Source organism: Aulostomus chinensis, chromosome 8 (genome assembly GCF_037954235.1).
Source record: "Aulostomus chinensis isolate RoL2024-O1b breed Wild chromosome 8, RoL_Achi_v1.0, whole genome shotgun sequence".
NCBI lineage: Eukaryota > Metazoa > Chordata > Actinopteri > Syngnathiformes > Aulostomidae > Aulostomus > Aulostomus chinensis.
Window position 1 is genome coordinate 10,845,376 of NC_141327.1, and position 23,094 is coordinate 10,868,469.

A 23,094-nucleotide genomic window follows, 5' to 3' on the forward strand; every position below is an offset into this window, starting at 1 on the left:
AGAGGACTGTTGGCCAGCAGCGGAGCGGAGCAACGCAGCGCGGACGGTGGAGATAAGTGGGGCAAAAACACACCTAAGTGTCCCGTCCCTAAGAAAACAACAAACTTCCTTGGAATATTCTGTAACACTTGTTTTGACAGGTAAGATTCACTACGTGTTTGTTAAAGTTAGGTTTTCCGACAGTTTCCAAACTGTCCGTGGTGTCTTTGTTTTTTACATGTACGTCCCCCCCCCCCCCCCCCTTATGTTTTTGCGTAGCTTCCAGTAGTTCTACGCGGCTTTACACATACGGTTGTGTGGCGAAATGTGCGGTTTCCTCTCAGCTTACCTGCTGGGAGTAAATTCAGCCTTGTTTAGCAGTTCATTTCCGCATGCCTCACTCTGGCCACCAAAATGCCTGAAGTCACGGAGTACAGCGCGAGCTCCAGGCACCTAAAGTTTGCTGGGAAACAATAAACTAACACTCCAGTTCATGTCTGGTTGCCAGAGACCCCTCGCTGCGGCTTCATAACCATGTTTGGCCCCAGTATCGGCCATTCAGCTGTGTGTCACCTGCCACTGAACTCCCACATGCAGGTGTGCAAGGGTGAGCGCGCGTGAAAACCTGTTTGCGCGTGCGAGTGAATCAGGTGACGCTTCTGGTAGAATGTAGGATGCATAACTTAGGTTTGACAAGGAGAAATTCACTCACTAATTCGGGCATTTGAAATGATGGTGGCTTGCCTTGTTCCAGTCTAGTCGTAAAATGAAAAGAAGTGAAGTGATTAATCATTCACTAACAAATAAGAGTCCGGATTGTTAGCCGTAAGAGAGCTTCACAGTTTAGAGAGTTTAGAGTTTCACAGTTAAGAAATGGAACAATTTGTGGTTGTTCTTATCGCGTAAATATGATTTGAATGTCGTTGGGGTGTCGCAATCACCTCTGGCTCTTGGAACTACGATGGTGTTTTATTGACTAACCCTTAGCAAGGAAAGGATCAGCAGTTCAACCAGTGACTGTCAAGTAAGAGTTGATACTACCAGAGCACTCAGTGACCGCAAACCTCTGCCAAAGCTGAAACCTCTACCAATGGTATGTTTTGTTTTTAACCATAAGAACCTGAATGAAAATTAATTCAACAAACTGCTTTTGTTTGAATTGCTAAAGACAAAATAGTAGAAAACACTGGGTCACTAAAATGAAATTATTAGGAAAAAGTGGATTATTTTTGCTCTCTAAAACTGCTCTCTCAGTAGTTTTTGTATAATCCTGCTTAAAAAACAAACATTGAATCCAACAAAAGGCACCAGATAATACACAACCTCAGTGGCCAAGGCAATGAGCTAATTGAGAATGAGGTCTTTTCACACACCTCTGTAATGTATGACACTGTATGATGAATCATGTCCCAAAAATGTGTTGGTGTCACTGTTGCCCACACGGCTGTTCGCTGCTGCAATGGTGTCTCCAGGTGTTGCCAAGCCGCCCATGATGTCATCTACCCTTGCAGATACTTTAAATTTGACAGGACAACAGTTTTACAATCCTGCTTAGTGAGTGACCATGGGAGCACATGTTTCTTTCACTTAATTTCATGAGTAAATCTAGTGAAGTTAGAATCTCACACCAGCTTTTACTGATGCCATCAAGTCATTCATTAGCCAACTTTAATATCTGTGAGTCAGAAGTGACATGGGTCACCTTGGAGCTGTACGTCACCAACATCACAACATTGACACTTTAGTGGTGTGTAACTGACTATTACACACTGACTCACAATTATCCTCTAATCAGAACTGTTAGGAGGAAAACCACAAAAGAGTTAATCAAGTGGCATCCAGCTGGCTCTGGCACCAGTGTGTCCAGCTGAGAGTGTTGAATGTGTGTCAGGATGAAAAGGACACGGTGCCAATACTTTCTGCCAGTTCAGCCTCCCCTAAGCTTGCGCTTCTGTGTCATCAAGTGGTGCAGCAGCAGACTGCACCCTCCCCTCCACCCTGGGGGGTGAGAGTGACTGAGTGGTTAGACGTCAGGGGGGTGACTTACTGTAGATTTCACAGATACAGCTGTGGTGGCACGGTGATAATCTCCCCCCTCCTGCTTAATTCCCTGATACTGCCCTACATTATCAGAGCAAGAGGCTGGGAGATCCTTCCATTTATAAATGGGTCTACACTTTGCAAAGGGGATTATTGTATGGCAGATATTGTAACCTCTTTGTTTTGCTGGATGGATTTCTTCTTCAGTGGGTTTGGGGTCTTACCCCCCGTCTAGTGGTGCCTGACAAAGTTCTTTATAAGGTTCTGTTTCAGCCACTGGGCACACACGTCGTGTGACCTGCTCTGTGTTTGCGTATCACCTTGCCTCTCTGCTGTTGCTATAGAGAAGGAACGCAGTGAGATAAAGTTTCTGGCTGGCCCCAATAAGAGTCTTTGTGCTTTGTCAAAGGGTGGATGGTGTTATGGCATCAAAATGTATGCAGGGTTGATTCCCCAAGGCTTAAAATAAAATCTTCATCAGGCAGCATTGTTGAAGAGTCAAAGTTCTTTTATTTTCCTCTTCAGAGGGAAGGCTCCATTCATTATAATAATTTCCGACAGAGAATACCGCAGAAATAAGACAGCCAGTTATCCATTCTGCAGACATGGTGAATTAAAAGATGACTTAAGCCTTCTACAGACAGAAAAAGGTTTTTGCAATAACATTTATTACAAGCTGCTCTGTGCAAAATGGCTCCATCACTTTATATCTTGGGTACCACCATTGATCTGATGCATGTACGCTGTGCAAAGAGAGACTGAAAATAAGGCTACAATGCAAGTCAGTATACAGTGTCAACATTTACCATCCAGTTGCCACAGTAATGAATAACATCAATGATGTAAAACAAGAAGTAAGCCCATGAAATAGTTGTATTGACACTTATGCACATGAGAAAAGCTACAAAAAGGGGGTGAAATAGAAAATGTGGACAAAATGTGGTTGGGAAAGAGGCCAACCTCGGATGCCAGTTTTCCAGAGAGCTTGAGTAGTACTGCAGTATTATTGTTAGCATGCCCATGTAATCAGACATGTTGTATTTCTTTGTGAGATGATCATTCTAAATTTCTGGCACGTGTGCCAGGAAAAAACTTTTTTTAAAAAAATTTCTCTCACAGTGACATCACATCACAATCAACGATGACATCACGTTCGCTCATTTTTCGTCAGAGACGGGCCAAAATCCCACAGTGCGCACCAGCCATTAAAGCTTGAACAAGAAAAGTAAACCAGACAGGTTCAACAGCAACAAAGGAGTCAACTCAATCTCGTCCTCCTTACAGGCACTGAGCTGAATTATTTACTTTAAACAGCTCTCTTGGTTAGATCAAACAAGGATGATAGAATGTCCCCTGCTTAAAGTTAGCTTAAACAGGTTGGTCATTTCAGATCAACCCCTTCAGTGCTCTGTCTACCGCGCCCATGCATCTGTCTAGCAGTGTGCTGAAAATAGCTAAGTTCTGCAGTTTTCCTCATGAATTCATTACCCTGGATATTTTTTCATATCCAAGCAGGGAGGGAGGGAACTAGATTCCTGCACTGACTCAAATGTTTCACAGTTCGGTGATTTGGCTTCTCAAGACTGTGACTCTTGAGTCTTGTGGTGTGTGTTTTTCTTCTCTTCCTCATCTCTTAATTACACCTCTATGAGAGATGGAGGAAAGTGGGGGCAGTGAGGGTGTGGCTGAAACCAAAAGCTAATCACGAGGGATGCTTGACTTGTTAGATATGCAACACGAGGAATACCAGCATCTCAAGTTGTCATTTCATCACTATTGCTGGGTGGAAATCTCATAACTCACAAAGCAAATAACTTTTTTGTTGTTTACATGGTCTCATGGATCGAGACTGTTGTGAAACCCTTGGGCCTGTGAATTCTTAACAAAATAGTGAATAAATGCATGCAGACTGTGCTTTTCCAGTTCTTTTATTTTCTTAAGGTTTTGCTGACAAAAGTAGTGTCTGAAGCAAATGACAAGGCTGTTGATTTGTAAAATAATAGAAAATAAGATGCTCATTTTTAACACAAGCTGTCAAGCTGCAGATTTTATTTGTTTGGTTAAGCTGTGAACTTGAATTTGTCAGCTGTTCTAGAGCAAAGTTTGTATCCTTTAGGGTCCCTTTAGTCTTTTGCCTGGCTCTCCCCACGCACCCGCTCCCCTCAAGCTCCTGAAAAATTAATCATCTGTCACATCGCCTCAGTGCTCAGCTGCACAGCGATGCATAGCAGTGGCAGTTTGAGCTACAACTACTTGTCAGGCCTTTAAAAAGGCTTTGGCCACCAAACTTGGCCTGTGAAGACACAAAGCCATCTTAATGTTTTTCAGCCTTTTTGGCTGCATCCAGCGGGGCCACTTGAGACCCGGTTTCCTTTCAGTGTGACAGCAGTCAAAGGGACAATGCTTCTACTCTTTCCCCTCCACTACCCTAAACTAGAAACACAGAAGCTCTCTGTGCTGTATCAGAGTTCATCCTCTTTCCTTCCGACCAGCAAATGCACAACATGGGGGGGGGGGAGGGGTCCTTTTTGGTCCTAATGTAAAATCATTCCTTTAAAACCCTCTTTTTTTCACCTTAAAAACATACCTGCTGAGCATCGGAATTGTGTAAACCAGATTTATTTTTGAAACTACAGTGTGGATTTCAGCCATTTGATGTCCTCATCTCCATGATGCATTGCTTTCCTGATACGGGAGGTGATCTTGGCCTTGAGACATTCCTCTGTTTCTTCTCACTATGTCTGATATGTGTTGGACCCTGTTGTGAACTTTACTGCAGTGTGGGCCTCGCAAATGGGGGCTTATTATTACCACGAAGGGTCCACCCCTTTTCTCTCATTCCCTCGTTCTTTATCAGCTTCATGTAATCTGATCCCGCTCGGCACTCAGGGACCTCCTCTGAGACGGCTCACATTTCCTTTGATTCACAAGAGGTCCCAAAAGGAGTAAACATCGACACACCAGTTCATTGCCACCACACTGCATCCATTGGCCTCATTCAGCTCATTAACGTAACTGCAGTGAATCAAGGGGCAGATCTATGACCATTATATTCTGCTGCTTATTTTATTCATTGGCGTGCTGACTGTGGTTGACTGTGTTGCTGGGAATGTTCCCAGATCAACCAAGGAAGGAGAGCCGAGTATGCTGTGCTATTTCTGCCACATTTAGACAAATTCAATTTGTGTGTTGCACAACTGCGCAACAGCAGTATGTCATTTTCTGTTCTTTGTGGCTTTTTGGCATGGCGACGATTATGGTCTGGATTTTATCAACTGTCTGTTACAGTCAATTGACAAAAGTTCTCCCATAAAGAGTGTTTTTACAAAACGTAGACACAAATCTTAGTTTTTCTTGAAGTAAACCCATGATGTGATTCATCCTGCAGTTCTTAGTCACCATAGTTTTGCATCTAATTAATGGCTGCTCTCTGATCTAGAGCAGTGTTGGTGAGTTCGATAATGTTGACCACCGCTTCCTGTTACCCACCACAATAAATCCATTAGCTGTGCACCACTTCACATCCTCCTATATTGATTTATAATGAACAACTATTCAGTTAACCCTTGCCACCTCCATTACAGTGCCATAACAGCTATTGTAGCAGGAGTGGGGGATGTTTGGTTTGGGGACCAGGAAGGTTAAGGGTGTGTTAAGTTGTTTCCCATTGGGACAACTGGACCCTGATTCTGGAGAGGACATGCAGGGGGCACACTGTTAACTGCAGCCTGTCTGCCGTGAGGGCTCAGCTGGCTGCTCTGACCATTTACTGTGTCTGTGGAGGATTGGGCCGCATGAATGTTGTGTTCAAGTCATCTGAGAAACAGTTTATAGAAAGAGGGTTGTGTGTTGCATGTCAGGGGCCATATATGTTACAGGGTCTATGTGTATGTTTAATAGTGGATCTGCTTCTGTGCAGATGGTGCTGGAAGCTTTACAGATGTTTGATAACATAATCTGCTTTATTTGCATGGCAGCCTAAACATGACATTAGCAAACCTGTTAGAAATGACAGACCACCAGAGGAGGTCATGATTCCACAGCAAAGCTCTAATGTTCTCAGAATTATGAGAAAATGTTATTACCTTCACCAAGGAGGTTGTGTTTTTGGTGGCGTTTATGGCAGGGTCTACTCCGAATGGTTGCCTGTCAACTGGATTACATGTAAAACAGAGGCCATTTTTCACTTAACATGATATTGAAGAAAGTGATATGGAGCATTGAAGAACAGTTTTGTCATAGCACCGTGTGGTAGCACCAGTAAATGACCCAACTGAATTGCATCACAATTTAGTGTATTGTCTTTACCTGATGCATAAAAACACCATATATAGGTGTGTATTCTCTTAGTGCAACCTAGTGGGCAGAGGGAGGACCCCTGCACCACAGTGCACACTTAAGTTTCCTCTGCAATGCAAAATCCAAAAATTATAGGAATTGCCCATACATCATTTCTTTTGTTTTTCCATTGGGATTGGCTTGGCATGTGTTTTGTTTTTCTTTTTGTAGTGAGTGAAGAAGGTTACATCATTTGAAAAAAACTTATTTTCTAGTTTGATGAGAAGACTGATACCACTCTTGTGTACAGTAAACACAATGCTACAGCTAGGAGAGAGCAGCTTTGCTGAGTCTAAAATGGCGGGTTTCAATGTCAAGTGCATCATTTTAAAACTTCCACTTTCGAGTAGGTTTAACAAAGTATAATGTCTTAGTTGTAAAAGTGCCAACACTCACTCACTTTGTCTATGTCTTCAAACATAAAATAGCCAGCCTAGTAGTTCTGTTTCCAGTTTTTGTGATAAGCTTAGACAACCAGCTTCTGGTTCCAGCTTCATATTTATACAGCCATAAACTTTTCGTCTAACACTTGTCGAGAAGGCAAATAAGCGCCTGCCTTTGCACAAAATGTCAAACCATTCTTCTCAACTTTTCACTAATTTAATCTTCTCTCGCAGACCTGTAAAGCCTTATAGAGCAAATGTCCATGGATGGGTAAGTAACACCCAGGCCCGCCAAACAAGCAGGTTGGGGTAAATAACAAATCACTGCAAAGGCAGTAATGCACTGTATGTGAGGAACCACTCTTGAATAGCTCCAGCGCTCATCTCCTCCCCCTGGGCCTCTTCCCTGACCTGATTCATTCCTGCTGTGACAGAGGAACAGCTTAGGCCAGCTAAGTCAGAATCTGCCTGCTGGAATGTCTTTTATAACTGTACTCAGTTTGCAAACATGTTAATTATTGAGAGCATTTTGCTAGGAAAATAAAATGTCAGGTCTACAGTTTAGACCCTCCAGCCATTAGGTGTATTCTGCCTCACCCATTTCACTCAAACACCTACACACACTCAGATGCCACACCCCTGTAGAAAGAGTGAGAGAGACGCTCCCTGTCTGTTGTGCCTGGGGGGGGGGGGGAGAGACTACAAGAGCAAATCTGATGTCATGATTGAGAAGTTACTCATCAGTTGTTACGGTAGCTGTGTTCTCATAGTGCCTGTAAGTCAGTGAGTTAATTATAGGAGAGTGAAAAAAGTGCTATGTGAAATACAATTTTACACTCTGACAGGGCACAGATTCAGTCTATGGTTTTAGTGTGGAATGTCGCACCAGCATTTAAGCTGCTGAACAGTATCACATCAGCTGTTCAGTTACAACTTGCACACTAAACATCTATCTAGCTTTATGTTTTTCAAAGTTGAATCACCATAAGTCATGCTGTTGCAAAACAAACTGGTAGGTTTTTTTCTTGGGAAAGGACTGTGTCTTCCATGTTACTGCCAATTTATGTGTGTGGTAACGACGATAGAGCAAGGTACAATGAGAGTGAAAGGATGAATAACTCATTAACCGAAAGCGAGCAAAGTCCAAGCACAAGTACACAATTCAACAAACAGCTTCTCATCAAAACTAAACACTCAGATACAGTATGATATGGTATAATTTTACTGTTGACACAGTACACTTCTTAATTTTAGCTTCTACATAACACATGAGTAAATCAAACTTGGGGTATTGGAGTAGCTTTATAACACTAGATGTTCTTGGCTTGGAGCATTAAGGGGAAGCAAACAAGAACCAATTTTTATCAGCAAGCAAGAGAGCCCTGCTTCAGACATCAGATGGGTCAGCAGATAAAAGCCCTACAGTGCTGTGCCTATGCAGAGTTTTGGTTACCGAGGAGATATGTGGGGCGTGTCGTAGCTTTGCAACAGATTGCTGAACCCGCTGCCTCGCCCAGGAAAACAAAGACTACACAAACACTGTCCTGGATTTACTGGGACCAGGAAAGTTCTTTTGCTGTAGGCATGCATGCTGAGTACATGCTGGCGTTCTGCTTCAAACAAAAAGTCCCATACTGTTGTGTTTTATATCCCAGCGTATCGGTCACAAATTATTTGGCAGACAGAAAGCTTGAAGTGAAAGCTTTTGTCTCTAAACTGATCAATGGTAAACAGCCAGTAGTTGCTTTTGTTTAAACAGGGGCCACACCTTTACAAGTAAGAGAGGTATGAATGTACCAGTTGTAAGCACATCTAGCTCTGTGGCTCGGTGAGTCAGTGTATTATCTGTAAGATCGCATGTAGCTGCAAGTACAGACAGTCCTCTGGGGCTTGGTCCTGCAGGATCAGACAAAGCTGCAGTTCTCTGTGGAGGTGAGTGTGATAGAGGGACACGTTGAGACCTTTTTTAAGCACACCAGGTTCAGGTGAAAACAACAACGTGGCAATTTTAAACGTCAGCAGAGAGAAAACTAAGGACAGGCGCTAGCTAATGCAGTACACACATTTTCCTGGTATGCACACAGTATCCTCTTCACTATGCAAATCATAATTGAAAACATCACTGCCTGCAGGAACCACACTGATGTGGACAGACCAGCACACATCAACAATAAGAAGCCTGGGGGAGACAAAGTGGGCTGGGCGAGCCGAGACACAGAAACATCCGTATGGTGGAGTGGTGTTTTCACCGATGCATCATGAATGGCTCATTGTGAGGCTCAGTTCTTATGACTGAAGTAACTGCATCAAAGTAACACTCTTGTGTGCTTGCATTTGATGAACATGGTGGTGGTATTACTGAACTAGCTGGTGGACAAAATGCTCAAAGTAACTGCTCACTAGATTATTGAAAATTAAAGAATTTTAGCTGAGTTCTTCAGCTACTCTCAAAAGAATTAGTTAAATCGTGGGAGTTAAATGCCTTTTTTTTCTCCCAATAACAATCATCTGCAATGGGGTCTTGCTGGTCCAATCAAATTGGGTTTAGTCTTCAAATGTGTGGTGTGTGAATTGGCCTCATGTCTGAGAGGAAGTTTACAAGTTTACTTCTCCAAATGCCATGAATAGTTTATTAACATGGTAAAGACCGTTTAAGATGTGGACAGACAAACCATGACTTGTCAAGGTCTCAGTTAACAGTTAACTTTGTACAAACAACAGGCGCTCTGTTACCTAAGATTTCTGATGAAATGTTTTTTTTGTTGTTGTTTTTTTGTTGTTGTTTTTTGTCGAGGGCTAAAAACACTACCACACATCATATCCTCATCAAAACACAATACCTTGTGGAGGATTGGCAGCTTTAGAGATTCAGAACTGACCACTTTGAGTGAAACTTGACTGAGTGTTGTCAGAGGAAGACCTCTAACTTGGTAACTGAGAAGTTATTGACTGTACCTGATAAATTCTGTCTGGGTGATTTAAAGAGGATCAGGCTTAGGGTCCTTTGCCATAAGTAAGACCAGAACCCTGGGAGCAAGATGGACTGTGACAGAATCAGACAGTAAGATTAGTGTGGTCAGAGTCATAACTGTATTCTTCAAGTATAGTCAGAGGCACTAAGAGATTTTGACTGTAACTTCAATATGGGGAGGACTTTGGTATTCTGAGATGCTTATCAAGCTGCAGGAGGGTTAGGAGAGCAAGACTTGTAGAACATGAGTCCAGACCAAACCCAGAAGTATTCCTCCACTATGATCACCAGAGCTCTGACTGGACTCTCCACTGGGATTTGTCCTGTTTTATCCAGAAATTAAGTTCCTAAAAGTAAGTGATGACACTGGTTGGTTAGTGGATAAGCCTGGAGTTTACCACCTTGGCTGTCTGAGTCCTGTCAATCACAATGTGCCACGCCTACAATACACCTTGCTTTTTTTTGTATCCATCCATCAATTTTTTTTTGCTTATCCTGTTGAGGGTCGCAGGGGCCTGGAGCCTATCCCAGCGGCCTTTTGGGTGAGAGGCAGGGTTCACCCTGGACAGGTCACCAGTCCATCGGCAGGGCCAACACATAGAGACAGACAACCATTCACACTCACAGCCACACATACGGTCAATTTAGAGTATTCAATTAGCCTAGTCTACATTTGCATGTCTCTGCATGACTGTGGGAGGAAGCCAGGATACCGGAGCGATCCCACGCAGGCACAGGGAGAACATGCAAACTCCACTTGGAAAGATCCCGTGCCCGAGCCAGGACTCGAACCCAGAACCTTCTTGCTGTGAGGCGACAGTGTTAACCACTGCACCACCGTGTCGCTGCATCAAAGACTTGAAATTAGCAATTATGACTGATATAAACTGGGGGGGGCCACCAACCAGGGGATCTCTAATTTGATTTCCCCCCAATGACCATGTCAAAGTATCCTTAAGCAAGATCATGAGCCCCTAATTGCTCCTGATGGCCCTGTGACGGACTGGCGACCCATCCAGGGTGAACCCTGTCTCCCGCCTCATGTAAGCTGGGATAGGCTCCGCCCGCCTGCAACCCTTAACGGGTAAGTGGTACAAAAAAATGGATGGATGGATGGACTATAAACTAATTGAGAATGAAAATATTTACTGAGGTAATAAATAAACCACAGAATCCCAAAGAAAGCTTTCTTAAAAGTCAGAGAGCACATGTAGGTGCACTGACATCACACTAACATTGCTCCATTACCTGCAGTAGATGCATTGCCTGACAATGACAGACAAGTTAGTTTATTGTAGAGAACAATTTCACAAGTCTGTGAATTCCCGAGTGCTCATAGAATGATGAAAAAGTCTAATTATTTCCTGATTTCTTCATTAAAAAGATGAAATGAAATTCGTTTTGCTACATTTAAAAATTCTGGAAATGATAACCATCACAAACAGACGTGGTTCCTCCATTAAATTGAACTTGCACCACCACCAATAACACTAGCTGTCTTTAAACCCAGTCTGAACTGTTCATGATTGTTGTTGAGCTTCTATGAATTTATTCCAAGAAGTTTCATGGAAGCACATTGGAAAAAGATCATTTTAGTCTTCACAGCTTATCACCAAACATGCAGTTTTTGCCCTGACTTCTTTTTTTAAGCTAGAGGGAAGAAAAATAGTAAGCTTTGTTGCTTTTTTTTCTTCTTCACGGAAACTGACTGTCAGCTATAAACAGCTGTCACACAAAAGAAAAGTATTGCTATTTTTGTGTCTGTGGGCAGTTTGTTCAGCTTGTAGAGCCCACCCGTTCCTCCAGTACCCATGTATTGTGAGTAGAAATCAGCCAACGCACTCGTAGCTTTGTGAATTGCACTTTTATGCGTGTACATCCAAGTCTTGTCACAAAACGTCAAACATCTGTAAACACTAAGCAGCACAGAGGATCCATTGTACTATCAGTCATATGTGACAGGCAGCTATTAAAAATGCCGATTTCACTGTGGTAGATGACATTCCAGCTGCAGAAAGGACGAGATAGAAAACACTGAGTGCAAGAGGTAATTTTAGGTCTACTGAGTCTCATATAATCTATTTTTTATGCTTCATTTTTATTTAAAGCATGAAAATAAGGAAGTATCATCTGGACCAAGCAAACCTGAGAGAGTGCAACATCAAATGTAATTACAGGCGAAAACATTTAAGAAGAATCAGATTTAGTAATTTTCATGTTAGTCTACTTTTGAACTGCTTTGTGTGATCATTCTGTTGAGTGAATGAGGAGAGACAGATGATTCATACATCTAGAGAATGTGAAGAGCAAACTTGTACTGACAAGTTTCGGGCGGCATGGCTCAGGGGTAGAGTGGCCGTCTAGCAACCAAAGGGTCGCTGGTTTGATCCTCGACCCCGGTGACCATGTTGAAATGTCCTTGAGCAAGATACTGAACCCATAATTGCTCCTGATGAGTAGGTTGGCACCTTGCATGGCAGCCTCCACCATCAGTGTGTGAGTGTTTGTGTGTGTGTGAATGGGTGAATGAGATGACACTGTAAAGCGCTTTGAGTGCCGCTAAGGTAGAAAAGCGCTATATAAAATTGAGTCCATTTACCATTTTACCATGTTATGTAGGCTTGAGAACTGTTTAACATCATAGTGGAAAGACACCTTGGGACGTTGGATAAGTAGAATGGATGAGGCTGGCAAACATTTTTTAGATGTTTTAAAAAGACAAAGATTTGCGGCATTTAGCACTAAGCTTGTGTGTGACAAGGATTTTACTCACTGTCTGTACACGAACACACTCTCACTCAACAGTCGAAACCAGACAAGCAGGTTCCTGATTGCCATGCGTCAGCAGTAGGCATCTCCCACAGCAGTATGGGCGGAGGCCCAAGGTGAAAGGTCACCCAGGCCGGCTAGCATTCCTGACTTACAGCTGTCTCTCCTCCCCCATGAGCTGCCGCTGCTGCTCTGTGTTGTCATTTTCAGGTCAGGGTGCACTGCAGATGGTGGGGGTCATCTTATGAGCTGTCATACACGGATAGCATATTAAAACTAAGACCCTGGTGGTGTTATTACTAATTCATGCTGAGTTGCAAATGTGTAAACGGGTTTATCATCATTTATAGAAGAACAAAATCCTAATTTGTCATTTTTGCCTGTTTTTTAGGTTTGCTCCATCGTTGTTTAGATCATAGGAGGCAAGGATGGCCATGCAAAGTAAGTGTTAAACAATTTAGCTCTTTTTTTTTTTAAATACTTTTCACAGATATTGTATATTGTATGTATTTTCCTGTTCACGTTTGTCTATGTCCACTGGTTCTACAAAACTTTAAAGGTGACCTTTAAGCATCCCGATCATGACCTTTCCTATTTCCAACTATTGTTTTCATGCATCAGTGCTTAAGTCACTTCCTTGATTCAAATGATATCTAAAGGTCACATTGATGAAAAGGTTCCTCCATTTCACTTGAAAATTAAAAAAAAAAAACAGGGCAAAAAAAGCCAAGGTATTGTATTTATTGGTAAACACTTTATCATAACAACTTATGAATATACTCACTTCTAAATGACTGATTTTTTTTTTTCCCTCTCCTGGTGTTTGGCAGTGGGTGAAGTTACCGACGGTATGGTGAAGGTGTCACAGTGGCAGGACAGCATGTACGGCATTGACTCTGGGATCCAGTCTGGAGCCACCACAGTCAGAGACGATGATAGTGAGCTTGTCACCTCAAAGCACTACACTGTGACTACTACAGTCACATCAGAAGGGACTGGTGAGTCAAACATGCATGTTACCATAGCCTTCATTCTGCTAACGTGACCTGTCTCGTCATCACCATCATCATGTCCCTACCTGATAGACATGGATCCCCAGTACTCGCTGACCAGAGCCCAGCGGGTACGAGCTGCCATGTTCCCAGAGACGCTGGAGGAAGGAATGACTATCCTGTCTACTCAAACTGATCCGTCCCAGATGACCAACGTCCAGAGGCTGGCTGAGCCCTCCCAGATGCTCAAGACAGCCATCATCCATCTGATCAACTACCAGGATGATGCTGAGCTGGCCACACGTGCAGTGCCTGAACTCACCAAACTGCTCAACGATGAAGATCAGGTGATGAGGGCAGAATCGAGTCTTGACATACACAAAGCTAGGCATGAGCATGGTATTAAGGAAAAACCAATAACAAAATTAGAATGAGTAGTTCTTTATAATCAGTTTTTAATTTGTAATACATAAATTCACAAAGTGCAATACTTAAATAATAAATAATTGAGAATATCAAAAGAATAGTTTGACTTTTTTCATCTAAGAGTGAGGTACGAAGCTTGTTAAATTTGGTAGAGCCTAGCTTAGCCTAGCTTAGCATAAATATTAACACCCGTAACTGCTGCACTGACATAAGCGTGGTATTATTAATATTCCCTAAACTTAGTCCCAAAATGTTATTTCTGTAAGTGAGGGTTCCCAGATTTGTATCCCCTGATCCCTGAAATATAGGTGTCAGAGACCCTCACTTTTCTTAGATGTAGTTGAAGTATGCAAACATTGCGCATACTGCACATGTGCTCATAAGCCACTCAGACATATTTAGATATAAGTGCTAAAATTACTAAACTAAAATTTTACACTTTCTTTGATTTCTGAATAGTATCTCATGACCCCCACCTGGAGGAACCCCTGCTTTATTAGACAACAAATTTGATAGTACAGTCATTGTTAAAACTACCTATCAAGTAAAACTGGCAGTCTCTGATTTCAGCTCTAAAATGACCTGCTTGCAATACATATTTGTGGGATTTGAATTTGTTGGCTTCACAAACTGGAAGATAAATTGAAGACGTCACCTAAAAATGGAAACAACCATAATTCTACTGATTTTAATTTAGAGCTAAAGTTAAGAGTTATTGGCAGCTCCACGCTAATTTTACCCCATGTAATAGAAGCACCATGTTCTCTCTACGGTCTGTTCTCAGGTGGTGGTCAGCAAGGCAGCACAGATCGTCAACCAGCTTACACGCAAAGAGGCTTCACGGCGTGCACTGATGCAGTCGCCTCAGATGGTGTCTGCAGTGGTGCGAGCCATGCAAAACACAAGTGACATGGAGACTGCAAAGGCCACCGCCAGCATTCTTCACAACCTGTCTCACCAGAGGGAGGGTCTGCTGTCCATTTTCAAGTCTGGAGGCATTCCCGCTCTAGTCCGCATGCTCAGGTACAAGAGTGGTGAGGTAGCTGATGCTTGACTGTTTGCTGGCTAGTGAAAATGTTACCCAAGTTTTGGTTCAGTTTTTTGTTATCTAATATTTTTCGATATGCCCTGCACGGGACAATACAATTCAGTTAAAAAAGACAAAAAAGAGGGTAAATTAGAATTGAGCATTCAACATTGAATAGCTATAAAAGGAGAATGATGCTCATTTCTCCATCAGTTCTAAAGATGATATTCCAGAGTGTGTGGAGGAAAATGTTACTGGAAAACCTTAGTGTTCCTCCTCGTCTGTGAAGTTGTTGCACATTCTTTGGCTTTCTGTAAAATGTAGGAAACCAGCAAGTGGAAATAAATAGAGCAGCATATCAAATGTTAGGTCCAACAAAAAAAGAAACAATATCAGTGTCTCAGTGAGTGTATCTTAAGGTGAAATTGTCCTCCTTTTATGGCTGTGAGGTCTTTGTGATACACACTAATCTCACCTGTAATGTCCCTCAGCTCTCCCATGGAGTCTGTGTTGTTCTATGCCATCACCACACTCCACAACCTGCTGCTGCACCAGGAGGGAGCCAAGATGGCGGTTCGTCTGGCTGACGGCCTGCAGAGGATGGTTCCCCTGCTGAAGAAGAGCAACCCAAAGTTCCTGGCCATCACCACAGACTGTCTGCAGCTGCTGTCCTATGGCAATCAGGAGAGCAAGGTGTGTGTGCGTCTGTGTCTGTGTGCGTGTGTTCTTGTACTTGCTTCATATTGAGAACTAGTTACATATTTAACCAACAGAGTGAGGATATTTTAGCCGGTCCCCACTTCTTCAAGGGGCCGTTTGAAGGTCAAGACTTGGTTTTTGGGTCGAGGTTAGAATTAGGTTCTGGTTAGGTTTAGGGTCAAGGTTAGGATCAGGCAGTCAGTTGAGATGGTTTAGGTTTAGGGTGGTGGGGTAGGGAATGTATTATGTCAATGAAAGTCCTCACAAAGATATAAGTACAAGGGTGTGTGTGCGCGTGTGTGTGTTGTTTCTCCAATGACTGGCAGACACAGGTATTGTGATTTGGAACAGTCAGGTTTTGGTGCTTGTTGGTACATGATTTGTTTTGGGTGTGGCGTGTGAACAGAGTTGCTCACCATTAGGGTTTGGGTGTGGTTATTTGCTGATTAGTAAACCGAGTGAGCCTAGACTGCTCACACGCTTTATGTAAATCCTGTGTGTCACAATCATGAAGGATTTCTTTATAAAATGATATTGAATGTTAAATTCCCTTAATCACATATTTGTATTGTCTCTCAATCTCACAGTTAATCATCCTCGCCAACGGGGGTCCCGAGGGTCTTGTTCACATCATGAGAAACTACAGCTATGAGAAACTCCTGTGGACCACTAGCCGTGTACTCAAAGTCCTCTCAGTGTGCCCCAGCAACAAACCTGCCATTGTCGAGGCTGGTATGTCATCTATGCTGTTTGTGTTGGAGCACACTCACCTGTGTTGAAGCTCATCTGTCTGCTCTTTGTCATCTGATCTGTGGCTTATGGCATCTTGTCTACTGCTACTTGACAGTTCATGAGATTTAGCTGCAAGTGTACTGATTAAATTTGTGTGTTCCTGGCAGGTGGGATGCAGGCTCTGGGTAAACACCTCTCAGGCTCCAGCCAGCGTCTGATGCAGAACTGTCTGTGGACGCTCAGGAACTTGTCCGATGCTGCCACCAAGCAGGTCGGTTTGACTTTGACCGCATTGAAAATCTATTATTTTCCAAATTTCCTTTAATTCTTCATATATAATAAAGTAAATCATATCTGTGTTTTTGCTTCAGGAGGGCATGGACAGTTTGCTGCAGGTGCTGGTTGGTCTGCTTAGTTCCGATGACCTCAACATGCTCACTTGCTCCACGGGGATCCTGTCCAATCTGACATGCAACAATGCCTACAACAAAACTTTGGTCACTCAGAACAACGGCGTAGAGGCACTTATCCACGCCATATTGCGTGCCGGCGAGAAAGAGGACGTGACTGAACCTGCCGTTTGTGCTCTGCGCCACCTGACTTCACGCCACCAACAGGCTGAGCTGGCGCAGAATGCTGTCAGGAAGCACTATGGCATCCCTGCCATCGTCAAGCTGCTCAACCAGCCCTACTACTGGCCTGTTATTAAGGTAGAGGGGAATACGTGCGCTATTACAGAGTTGATGGCTTTTAGGAAGCATGCTGGGAAAGACGGGAAGCAGAATGAGACTGAGAGCAGGTGGATGGAGGCTGTAGAAGATTATGAAACAGACACATAGAGCAGTTTGGGGATTGAGTTAGTTTTGGGGTTTGGTCCAGAATAAAAGAAGGGGATAAGAGAGGAGAGGAGAACAGATGGACAGAGGGGATGGCAGATCTGGCAGGCGGGCAATGTTCAGTCAACCTAAAAGAGCCCAAACTGTATCTTCAGATGAGCAACCTTCAAACAAAGCCAACGCCTTGTGTGACATGTTGACCAGTGACTGTATCATGAGTGTATCGTTGTATCCTCTCCCTCCCTGAAGGCGGTGGTTGGCCTGATCCGTAACCTGGCTCTTTGCCCAGAGAATCAAGCCCCTCTGAGAGATGCAGGAGCAATCCCCCGCCTGGTCAGCTTGCTGCTCAAAGCCCACCAGGATGCCCAGAAACATGGCTCATCCAACCAGCAGACATACCAGGTACATGACAGACCAGCATCATGATTCACTCTGTGTGAATCCTTAATGAGTGCTATGAATAATTTATGAATATCTGTGTCCTTGATTATTCTTTTCCTTTCAGGATGGAGTGAGGATGGAGGAAATTGTGGAGGGCTGCACAGGAGCTCTGCATATTCTAGCCAGAGACCCAGTCAACAGAGCAGAGATCGCCAACCTGCAGACCATCCCACTCTTTGTTCAGGTATCAGAGCCAACCAATGCTGACACATTCACTTATCTTAATAATCAACTTTGTCTTTGATCGTTTTTGTCTTTTCTCCCTCACCAGCTTCTCTACTCACCAGTGGACAATGTGAAGCGCGTGGCGGCTGGCGTGCTGTGTGAGCTGGCTCTGGACAAACAGTCAGCTGAGGCGATCGACAGCGAGGGAGCGTCGGCGCCACTGATGGAACTGCTGCACTCCAACAACGAGGGCATTGGTGCGACACTCAGATAATGTGCTGCCTTACCGTAATGCAGCATTTAGTCCTCAGAGGAAAGCATCAAAGTCAATTTAATCAAGTGATGTGCTTACTATAAGTGCAGGTACTTGCACGATAGATGACTTCATCCGCTCTGGAAGAGTCAATATACTTTTGCCTCGCTACTTTTCACTGTGACATATTGAAGCCCGCATTTAAGGGATATAATGCAATCAAGTGCAGTGTCAGAGTTAACAAAGTTTTAGATTAATAATTTAACATGTGATTGAGTGCAGATTATGCTGCATTTACAGCCAGTATTTCAAGAGATTGGAGTTCTCCATCACAGGGAGGAAAGACTGACATCATTCTTTTTAAACTTCTAAACTCGCCATTATCATGAAATGTTAATGGGATTATATTTCACCTTTCCTGTTGTAAATTTAACTTCTGCTACTATAAAACAATACATGTAAAATATGTTTCCATCTTAATCCTGTTCAGAATATAGATAAATAGAAAGAAAATGACCTGTTAAAAATGTAGGCACTCACACCTGGAGCTGGTTAGCGGCTCATGGATCATACACAAAAAATAGAAAACAAAAGAGATACATGACTTCATGACGTAACGTCATGAAGTCATGTATCATCCTTTCATCAAAAATGAATGTTCTCCTGCTCTTGTTTCTTAGTTTTTTCTTGAAAACTCATGCATCTCTTAATGCATGACACAATAAAGTGCCATATCATAAAAAAGATTTGCTTTATATTCAGGTTAAGCTATGTGAAATTATGTCTGTTTTACATTTACAGACACCATGGCAGATAAGGCAAAGAACATCCAGTTTTTATGCTGTCAAAGGTTCATAAAAGTCTTTATAGCCTCATCTCAGAGACTCTTAAGAAAAAAAACTTGACAACATTTTTTTTCTCATGCTGTTATCTCTCCTTTAAGACACAAATCTGTTGAGGCATTCGCACAGCAGTTCTGCTCCGTGCCACTGTACCAACACTAAAACGCAACGTCAGAGGAGGATATCCGATGGCTGAATTTTTCTTGCTTCTTTTCCTTTGCAGCCACTTATGCTGCCGCCGTGCTCTTCCGCATCTCTGAGGATAAGAACTCCGACTACAAAAAGAGAGTTTCTGTGGAGCTCACACACTCTTTGTTCAAACACGACCCTGCTGCCTGGGAGATGGTGAGTGTCCAACACCCCCCCATGGCCAGGACATGAGCATTACAAGTAGATTTTTGGGGCATTATTAACTTAGTTAAACTCATCTTAGCATTCTTATTGAAAGGGGTGGTAAAGTACTTCCTGTAAAGCAATTTGATGACAATCACTGACTATGTGTTGACCTTTGGCCTTGTGTGATCTCTCTATAGGCCCACAACAGTGTCCCCTTGGATGGACCCTATCCAGATGGTGAGTAAATGTAGCTGAAATGTGCACATGCAACACATTCCTCAGCACAGTATTAGCACGCAGGTCCAATCCCTGCTGCGCTCGCCAATTTACCGTCATTGTCTGGTAGCAATAGAATGAGTTTCCTAAAATGACCACACGAGTTCACTTCTCAAGCATTCCTGGTTAAACCTGTAGTGATTATTCACAAGCTCATCTTCGTCCAGTTTGTGTTCTCATGAACTTGTTGTGTCCTGCAATCCAGTTATCCTAAGACATTTCACCTAGACATTGTGATAATGGATACTTCATGTCAGAGGTGCCTCATTCACTTTGGTTTTTCCTTTTTCTTTAAGTTTTAGACTGTAGTCTTGTATTGTGTATGACATTGTTTCTCATTGCCAAGTCTTCGCCTTTACAATTCCTGTTCTCCCTCAATGGCTTTTTTTCCTCTATCTGTGTTTGCATCATTCTCTGTAATTCCCTTCCTTTCCTTCTCTGCCTTTTCTCCTTTTATGGAGCTGGTATTGACTGTCTCCTTGCCTGACCAGAGAGAAAAGGGATCATCTTCTTCTCTCTCTCTATAATCACAGTGCTAAGTGTTCCCATGAGCTTGTAGGTTTTGCACACCCAATACTGTAATTCAGTTGGAATTAGACTAAAAGCGTTGTGAAAATGGCCGTACAAAGGAATGCCACAATGGGGTAAATGGTACTCCAGTGTGTTACAAAAAAAAAAGATCAAATGTTTTTGTCATCCTGCAGAGCTGGATGGTGGGTTCCCAGGCTACGGCGGGTATGCATGTGATATGCCCATGGACGGCATGGATGGAAATATGATGCATGACGATTACCCAGGCAGCATGGCCTACGAGAGACAACAGTTCGAACACACAGAGCCTTATTAAAGGTCAGTTACTTCAGTTGATCATACCGCCCAAACTAGTGCTTTTATATCACAGATTGTGTGCTGAAGTAAAAAAAAAACAACTTGAGAGGTTTTGTAATGTAATTGATGGGTAATAAAATGCAGAAAAGTTCAGCACACAACCTGACAACTTTCTAAAATGTGTTAGACCGTCACAGGTCATGTGACATGCGTTAACGAAGAAACAGCAGAGACTCTCACTGCAGCGTGAAATATGGAATTTGGAGGTGGCCCCTGGTGGTGGAGGTGTTCTACTCTTTCACATTGAGTCCTACTTTGAACACCCAAGCAAGATAAAGTTGCTTAACTGGGCTGTTAATGACTGCAATCCAACCCAACTTTCCAAGCAAGGCAACCCGATGCCATTCAGATCTCTGAACTAGCATGACGGCTAATACCAAGTAGAACTAACGTTCTGGATATGTTATTAGTCAGAGGTAAACTGAGCTAATTGGGATGTTGCAGGTTACCGTTTCAGGGCTAATAAATGGTGTATCGACGTAGACACTCATTAACACTGAGCCTACATTTGTACCCAGAGTAATGGTAATGTAATTTAATTGAAAAATCTCTTTGATGATGGCAACATGCTTTGTTTCACACACAAATATGGATTAAATAAATGAATAAGAGTTAGGTGACTTGATACAAGATAAATAAGTGTCAAAAAAGATTATACGAATGCTTTCAAATATTTTTCTATATTTTATAACTAATAATAATTATAATAATAATATATCACATTTATATAGCTCCTTTTTAAAGACCCCAAGGACAGTTTACATAATAAACAAGGGAGAGACAGAATGCTAATCAAGGCAACTGTGTTAGGTCTGTCTTGGTCCAACATTCCAACATTTGAAGATGTCAAGAATCAAGCATTTTCCCCTTAAACACACATTTTTCTTTAGATTTGTAGAAGCCATTTAGTTTTTATTCTGAAATATCTCATTATACGTATTTTAAGTGAAATGCGTCGCATGCTGACGCCATTCAAAAACTGGTTTAGTTTTCGCATGGCGTCACCTTCTTGAAATAATTGTCCAAGTCATTTTTTGACAATTTTTTTTTGCCTAAAACAACTCCTTAAGATGTTTTTCTCCAGTTTTTTTGTGTTTTCTAAAAAAAAACTTGGAAAAATTACTTAGGCGTTTTTTTTGGTTGGTATTTTGAGGCCATGTTATCAAAGCACAAAATGAGGTGGTAGTGGCCATCAGTGGACACCTAGTTATTCATAGGTGTGTTTCAGGCGTGACATCAATCAAACAAAGAGTTCCTCCTGCCATTCCCTTTTAAAGCCAAGTTTTGGTGCGTTGCTGCTTCAGTGATTCACGTGTCAGCTCTGCAGAAGAGAGCACTTTGCACCTAAAGAAATGAATTTCCTCATTCAGGTAGAGGCGCGCAAGCACGTCTTGTGTTTATACAGCGACAAAAGTCATGGAGGGTCAAACAGACCTTGGAGGAGGTGGCGGACAATGTTTCTACTGGGCATAAATTGAACCACATTTCAATGCCATGCATCTGCTTGTCTGATTGATGTTTAAATAGCACTGAACACATAAGCCATTGAGCTGCCTCTTCTTGGTCTGCGGCACATATCGTTTTTAACCCTGTACAAGTTCAAAGTTTGTCATCTGTAGAAGTGTTGTGAGGTCCGAGGAGAGATGGTGATGTTGTTTTCCTTCTCCTTTAGACCCAGAGGAGAGAGAGCGTTGTGTAAAAAAGAGGTGGAGGAGCTGGAATGGGACAAAGGAGAAGAATATATATACTCATCAGTAGGGGCGACTCCCTCTGTTCTCAGCCGACTGTAATATATGCAACTATCACGGAGTACGGGACTCATAATCTTAACAGGGCTCATCTATGTTTTATAGCAAAATATTGCTGATTATAATTTTGACAATGCTTGTAGGTTTTGGTTAGAAAACCTGAGAGTGTATGTGTGTGTGTGTGTGTGTGTGTGCGCGCGCGTGCGTGCGTGCGTGTGCGTGCATGTGAGTATGTGTGTTTATGCTTTTGGATGGGTAATCTATGCCAAAGAGATTTTATTTTGTGATGATAATCATGTAGCAACATTTTTTTTTTAAGAGAGAGTAATAGTTGAAAACACTGCCAGAGGTGGCTAATCGTGCACAATGCACCTGCTCACCGCTCTTTCTTTCTTAACGCCTTTGTAACAGACACTACTGTCAACGCTGTACTTCGACAATATACTGTCAACTTTTCTCCCGCTGTGACCCAGAAGTCAGCCGAGAGTATGTAACACAAGCTCGCTTGTTCTCGTGGCTCTAATTCAGTAGGAGTGAACAAACCAGGAGATGTGGAGGTCTGTGACAGACCTGTGGAAGGGCAGTGTAGGGCCCCCCTACCCCCGAATTATTAGAAGTCTAAGATGTTTTTTATGGATTGTCCTTTTTAAGTTATTTCTTGGGGAATCAGCACATATTTGACATTACCAGAATATTAATGATGATCGTCAGTTTTAATCTGATAGAAGAGTATTTGTGTCTGGAACAATTGAAAAGAATGATAATAAAATGGGACAGATTCATGTGTCAACATCTTCCGCTTCTTGTTGAAATAAGAGTTGGGGGTCGGCCCTGCAGCTGGAGGACAACTACTGACAGGGAAATTTGTCTTTCTACTTAATAAGAGTTTTTACTGAAATTTTGTTTAATAAAAATAAAGGATATATTAAACATTACGGTGTCGATTTTTTTTA

The 23,094-nt window shown here is 42.5% G+C and overlaps 1 protein-coding gene across 1 annotated transcript; it reads left to right on the forward strand.

Moving 5' to 3' along the window:
• The first annotated feature begins 2 nt into the window (after nt 1-2).
• On the forward strand, nt 3-23,076 carry jupa (junction plakoglobin a). The gene is made up of 16 exons (XM_086210851.1): nt 3-140; nt 12,872-12,921; nt 13,311-13,478; nt 13,566-13,819; nt 14,683-14,921; nt 15,417-15,618; nt 16,212-16,356; nt 16,524-16,627; nt 16,728-17,066; nt 17,442-17,594; nt 17,698-17,817; nt 17,905-18,055; nt 19,117-19,238; nt 19,427-19,466; nt 20,210-20,354; nt 22,066-23,076. The coding sequence occupies exons 2-15, from the start codon at nt 12,909-12,911 to the stop codon at nt 20,350-20,352; spliced, it is 2,193 nt and encodes a 730-aa protein (XP_086066977.1). The 5' UTR covers nt 3-140; nt 12,872-12,908; the 3' UTR covers nt 20,353-20,354; nt 22,066-23,076.
• The last annotated feature ends 18 nt before the right edge of the window (nt 23,077-23,094 follow it).

What these genes read in the sequence shown, in the direction of transcription:
- jupa (XM_086210851.1), top strand. An exon ending in CCAACCAGCAGACATACCAG is followed by an intron (nt 17,595 to 17,697) that starts GTACATGACAGA and finishes TTTTCCTTTCAG; the next exon opens with GATGGAGTGAGGATGGAGGA. An exon ending in GGATGGACCCTATCCAGATG is followed by an intron (nt 19,467 to 20,209) that starts GTGAGTAAATGT and finishes GTCATCCTGCAG; the next exon opens with AGCTGGATGGTGGGTTCCCA.